The sequence below is a fragment of the Bufo gargarizans genome, chromosome 9, assembly GCF_014858855.1.
Source record: "Bufo gargarizans isolate SCDJY-AF-19 chromosome 9, ASM1485885v1, whole genome shotgun sequence".
NCBI lineage: Eukaryota > Metazoa > Chordata > Amphibia > Anura > Bufonidae > Bufo > Bufo gargarizans.
The window spans coordinates 178,445,894-178,452,472 of record NC_058088.1 but is presented as its reverse complement, the minus strand read 5'-3'; the positions used below and the strand labels follow the sequence as shown (position 1 = coordinate 178,452,472).

The 6,579-nt window shown below is 46.6% G+C and overlaps 1 protein-coding gene across 7 annotated transcripts in view; it reads right to left on the bottom strand.

Annotated features, from left to right (window-relative positions):
- Positions 1-2,131: 2,131 nt before the first annotated feature.
- The window catches only part of ST6GALNAC6 (ST6 N-acetylgalactosaminide alpha-2,6-sialyltransferase 6), a 48,938-nt gene continuing 44,490 nt past the window's right edge, over positions 2,132-6,579 (bottom strand). For all 7 annotated transcript variants that reach the window (XM_044269131.1, XM_044269124.1, XM_044269128.1 and 4 more), the window contains one exon: positions 2,132-3,084. In XM_044269131.1, the coding sequence (XP_044125066.1) occupies positions 2,886-3,084 (199 nt within the window). In that variant the 3' untranslated portion in view covers positions 2,132-2,885. The remainder of the gene's footprint in view (positions 3,085-6,579) is intronic.

The following is a 6,579-nucleotide window of genomic DNA, read 5'->3' as shown; positions in this document are numbered from 1 at the left end:
AATATCCCGGAGAACTCCTTTAAATGCTCTCTGATGTCTGTAAGCAGCTATTTCAGAAACCATGGGTTCGCTCTGAAGCTGATCCTACACTCTCTAGTGCAAGGATGGCCAACCTGCAGCCCTCCAGCTGTTGCAAAATTACAACTCCCAGCATGCCCAGACTGCCTACAGCTATCAGCCTACAGCAGGGCATGGTGGGAGTTGCAGTTTTACAACAGCTGGAGGGCCGCAGGTTTAGGAGGGCTCTAGTATTAAAATCTCGGGAAACCCCTTTAAAGATGTCAACGAAAAGTCTGCCGCCCACCCCTCCCACCGACTCACTACCTTATCGCACTTATCTGTCTGTACTTCCTTCCGACCATCTGATTATCAGTGATAGAAATCAGCAGCCCTTTATACACGCCGGCCTATATGCCGTAAGTGGCCGACTTTAGGATTGGCGCTCCTTTTACTGTACCGTATAGACGTACACCGACATTCAAACCTCGGGGAAAAACGCTTATTTGGTAGAGATCGGACATCCCATTTCTACTAAACTGCAGGCAGGCAATTACGTATCTCCATGGAAGATTCACAACACACAATTTTACAAATTTAGAACAAATTATTTTCGGGTTGGTAAAACATATGCAGCGTGTACGTAGGGACAGGGGTGCAGTTTTGTAATGTACCCATCCTGATCCTGCCTGTCTGCACCCGGAGAAGCTGTATAACAGCACGTCTTGTCTGATAGCGTACAGAAGAGCCTATGTTCTAGAATAGGCACCTTGGAGGTTGATGGGCGTTGACGTGCCCTTCATCAGCCTGATTTCCTGAACTGTGCCTCCTTTTGTGTGGCTCTCCGTCCCCTTTCATACAGCAAACCCCCCCCCCCCCCCATCATGCACAGTTGGGTGCCGTCATCAGACTTAGCCCCTCAAATGTGTGGATTAGAAGTAATGTCCGTATAAGAGGATCTCTCCATGACTTAAGGTATAGCATTAGTTGCACTGACCGCATAATGTACTGACTTAAAGGGCATCTGTCAGCAGTTTTGTGCCTATGACACTGGCTGACCTGTTACATGTGCACTTGGCAGCTGAAGGCATCTGTGTTGGTCCCATGTTCATATGTGTCCGCATCGCTGAGAAAAATTATGTTTTGTTATATGCAAATAAGCCTCTAGGAGCAACGGGGGCGTTACCATTACACTTAGAGGCTCTGCTCTCTGCAACTGCCGCATCCTCTGCACTTTGATGACATGATGACATTCTCACTGTCTAGCCCGGTCTATCAAAGTGCAGCGGAGGCTGCGGTTGCAGAGAGAGCAGAGCCTCTAGGTGTAATGACAACGCCCCCATTGCTCCTAGAGGCTCATTGGCATATAGCAAAGCATCATTTTTCTCAGCCATGCGGGCACATATGATCATTGGCGCTTCATCCAGTACGCCATGCGACAGACTTAACTCTACGCCAGCTCAATTGCTGGCGTAGATTTAAGCCATTTGCGATGCCATTAACTGGCGTGGAAAATGATAAATGAGACGGGCCTGCCGGATGGCCCGCTTCCCCTCCCACTCCGCACCCCATCTTTTTTCTGTGGGAAATGTCGCAAATTTTAACCCACAAATGGCGTGCGACAAAATTTGCGACCTATGTACGCCATATGGCGTAAATAGATTAATAAATGTCCCCCTAAGTTTTTTAAGTTACTGTGCAGCAGGCCGTGAATGGATTATGGGTTCTGTACAAGTAATATCGTTCATCAAGAAGCCCTTGACAGCCATGACATGCACAGGTAGTCAAACAAATGAAGACCTGCCCCTACAGAATGGAAATTCCTATAAACGAGTTTTACTTGATGTATATGACCTCACCAAGTATGTATCTTACCATGGTACTAAACCCAACGCCCTGGCAGTCCCACCACCCGGGCTCAAGCCAACGTGTTTGCAAAAAAAAAGATAAGTTAGACACGGCTGGAAAAAAACCTGCAATTATGTATATTACACACAGTATGAAACATCCATACATTACCGAGCAGTTTACCAGCACCACCCTATATTTCCAAAGTTCACGTCTCGCGCATACAAGCCCCACTTTGGTATGTAGCATCCACAGACCTTGTATGCAACCATTACCTGTCTTGACCAATATAGAAAATATTCTTTTAATGTACAGTTGGTGCAGAGGAAAATATATGTTTAGGTGAGCGTCCTTTTGAGTAATGGGTCTGGGAAACCAGACATGACGATATGGAGGACACCTGAGCTACAGCAAAATGTCTCCACAGGTTGGGACGTATGGAGCTGAAGGGAATTGTGCTTCAACCTGTGCGGGGAATGCAAGTGTCTGTGGCACATGTGAACTTGTATCTACTCAAGAACTTCACTCACGGGCCTCAAATCTTTGCGCTCTTCACAGGTCCGTGGCAGCCAAGCCTCCATCAAGTTTGTTCTTGAGGTAAGATCTTGATCAGTGAAGGTGAGTAGATCTCTCATTTTAGGATGCACACACTGTCAAAGCTTATACCACCATCTGTATGACCATTCAGCATTTCAGAAATGACCGGACCTAGTCCTAAGCCTCCAACTGTCCATATTTGAGGACCAGAAGAAAGCAACGCTTGGGGCTCTTTCACACGCGCGGATGCCGTGCGGGTAATCCGCTGCGTGAAAGAGAGCCAAGCCCATTCCGACCTCACAGACATAGGCAGTTTTCCATAGCTCTGTATGTGTTGCCCATAGACCAGCCTACATAAAACCACCGGGTCCATCGTTCAGACATCTTACTTGGTGACACGTACTGTCTTTTACGTCGTTTCTAGACCCAGTTTTGTCTAAAGGACTTCATTCCACAGCGGGAGACCAGTGAAGTGGGACAGACAGGACACAAACACCACTATTTTAGTTGTCTGGATCTTTGAACCACTCAGGGTGGGAGAAGGAGATGTTATATACAGGTGCCCAGCGGGCAAAAACCAGTTTCTCCGTGATGAAGCGGTGGTGATTGCCTCTTCGCCCGCGTTCATTCTGAATGTAGGTGGTGCACTCATCTGGACCCTTTGGCTCGTAGTAGTGATATGGCATCTTGTGCTGCTGTTTACTGGAAATAGAAAAAGAAATCTGCTATCATCACCTCAACATGATTTGTTATTGAGACCAGTGGTGTCATGATAAAGACTGGATATCGATCATTGAAAGCATGGAACTTGGTCCGAAAGCCATACCTGGCCTCGTCACCGCCTAATGACTTCAAATGCTGTTATCATCTAATGCGATATAATGCTAAATAAACCTACGGGTTATAAAATACATTCATTTGTATAGAGATGCAGTTACATCTAGCTCAATTACATCATTTAGCATTTACAAGAAGTTATCACTTCTGTCATATAATCCTTCTTTCTTATGCTGCTGAAGTTGTCAATTTCCCATGGCTTAGTTGGATAGGCCTGTGGAGAGGACACAGGATGAGGGTGTCTGGCGATCCTGCCTTCTGTTCCTTTTTGTGTTCCTTTAAGTTACAGCAGTGAGATCTTTCTAACTGTTGTAACCTGATCCAAGCAGCAATGTACAGAAGAGGGCAAGTAAGTCATGAAAGGTATGTGTAATGTTCATGTATGTGTGTATTGTGTACATAGGTGTTCACAGTGTGTGTGTGTGTTGTGACACAGCGAGGGGTTTTGTCTGGGAAGGCAGGTTTTTTCCTCCCAACATGTGCGGCTGGGCTGGTTTCCAGCCAGGTGAGGTCAAATACCGGACTGGAGTTTAAGTGCCGGTCCTGGTTTTGGCAGCACCTGACTGTCCTTAAATAGGCAGCTGGGCTCAGTGTCACGATCAGTGTGGGGGGAAAACTCCACACTGAACACAGGAGGGAAGGGGAACAGTAACTGGGCCTGGAAACTAGGGAAGGAACAGGTCACCTCCTAAACAACCCTAATCTGGGCCCTAACTACCTATTAATATGAATAGACCTTGAAGGTAGGAATATTCATATGTAGGATACCTAGGCTCTTATTTCCCTATAAGGCTCTGGAATAAGGTTAGGACCAGAGACAACCTATTCCTCCCCAGATGAACGAATTGAAGTCTGTCTCAGGCCCAGATACAAACAACAGGGGATATAACAAACACAATACAATAAGAAAAGAAAAGACTTAGATTAAAGTAGAAAACTGGCAGAAGCACCACAGAGTACAACCGACCGGCTAGTAAGAAGACAGGAGGAAAAGCTATGAACCGCACCTCCACGAGTGAGAAGCGACTACTTATGGGGAAGGTAAATTACCAACAAGCAACACCTGAAGCAGGGGTGTGGCGTTCACCAAAACAGACACAATAAGATCCACAAGTAACTTGTCAATTTAACCCACGTGTTGCCAGTCTCTCTGATCTCCTAGTACCTGCCACGGGAACTTCCGTGACACTCAGCAGCTGAGTCTCTGTGTTGGGATCTGAGGTTTTGTGCAGGACTGGAGGGCTGAGACCCATGTGCAGGGGGAACAAGCCCCCTAAAGCCTGCTGTGGACTACTGGAGGCAGAACTGCCAACAAGGTGACTTGTGCAATATGAACTTTCCATTGTGTGTGGATTGACACGAAAGACTGCAAAGTGACATGTTGTTCTGTGCAACTGCCGCAAATGTGAATAAACACTGAAGTTTGAGTTAAGAACTTGTATTTTGCCTCTGTAGTGCGTCCGCTTACCCTATCTACCAGAGCGAAACCCCACAGTGTATATATATTTAATGTGCATATGTATGTGTTTGAAAGCAGTATAGGGAGAGGAAGGGGAAGGACAAAGTTAAGGCTATGTTACTGTGCCCTATAAACATGTCTTGTTTGCACCAGTCTGTTACACAGGCCAATGGAAAGCGAATGTGGGAGGAACAATATAGGAACTTAGGAAAATACAAGGTGGCGATCTGGACTCCTTATGTGCAGTGCTACTCATGTATTACTGCTGATAATAGTCCAGAATTGTTGTTGTAAAAAAAATATTTTTGGGAGTTTTACTCACCGCTCACCACAAAGGAGCTGGAGTAGGCGGTGGTCCTTCTTTTGTATTATAATCTACGCCAGGAAACTAGCCTAGATTATAGCGGAGATGCAGACCTGCTCCCTTGCTGGTCTATTAGAGTAGATCTCCGGTTTGTCGCATGGACCTGCAAAGATGCGCGTGCCTCTTAATAATTACGGTGCATCTAAAGCAGAAAAAGTGGAGAGATCAAGATCGGCACGTAAACCTTCAGTCTTGATAACTGTCCCCCTTAGCACTTAAAGGGGTTATCCCATCATAGACAATGGGGGCCTATCGGGTCCCGCACCTGCATGCGCAGCCGCCCTCCATTTATTTCTGTGGAGCCGCCGAAAATAGCTCCGCTATTTCCGTTGGCCCTATAGAAATGAATGGGAGCGGTGGCCGCGCATGCGCGGTGCGCTCCCATTCACTTCGATGGGAGAAGCGGGGAGCTGCGCCTGGTGTTTGACGGACCCCGGGAAACCAGGCGCAACTCTCCCTGGCTCCGTTCTCCTTGTAGGTGCGGGTCCCAGCGGTGGGACCCGCACCTATCAGACAATGGGGGCATATCCTAGCGATATGCCCCCATTGTCTAAGATGGGATAACCCCTTTAAATGTTGCTCAGTGTCCAAATCCATCTGGGATTTATGTGTGTGTATTTATAGGGTATCTCTCTATCATATATCTATCTCTTATCTATCTATACATCTATCGGGTTTATATATTAATGTATTCTACATAAAAAGTCAGAGTAACTTATACTACACTGGAATTACAGCCCCAGAGCGACCGTCACTAGGGGTCATTTATTATAGTGGTTTGCACCTGTTTTTGTGTAATTTTTCTTTTGTCTATTTGCTTTAGCCACTTGTGTTGGAGTCTTTTTAGACTTGTCAGGCAATTTCAAGGTGTGAGCAGATTTTGTGGGTGAGGCTGGTTGTGTGATGTTTTTCTTTTCAGCTTATTTAAGCAGGTGCGCCTTTTATAGTATGGGTTGGCGTGGTCTTGTCTGTCAGCTTTGTGTGCGGTTGTGCGACAGTTTTATTTCAAAGGTATGCTCCTTTTCACAAAGATAAACTAATTTGTTAGCCGGCCAACGAGTTGTCTGATTGCCCGCAATTCACCTGCGTGCTGACGTATAAAATGATAACTCGCCCAATTCATCACCTGCTGTGTGACTCTTTATAAAGGCTATGCAAAATATTTGGCAGGCTGATCCACTGCACCAGTCTAATTGCGCTCTAAAAAATGGACGAGAATGATAAATAACCCCCTACTAGTCTGCTGATTGCTATTGGAAACAGCAAGATTTTAGACTGACACGTTCCTAAAAGCGGGTTCAGAGCAGAACCCGGACATACCCTTATTTTCACCCAGGCAGCCCCCCTGAGGCTAGCATTGGAGCATCTAATGCTCCGATGCGCTCCCTTGCCCTGTGCTAAATCGCGCAGGGCAAGGTCTCTTTTGTTTTCAGTAACACACCGCCGGGCAGTGTGTTCGGTGACGTCACCGGCTCTGTTGGGCGGGCTTTAGCGCTGCCCTAGCCATTTTACTGGCTGGGACAGCGCTAAATCCCGC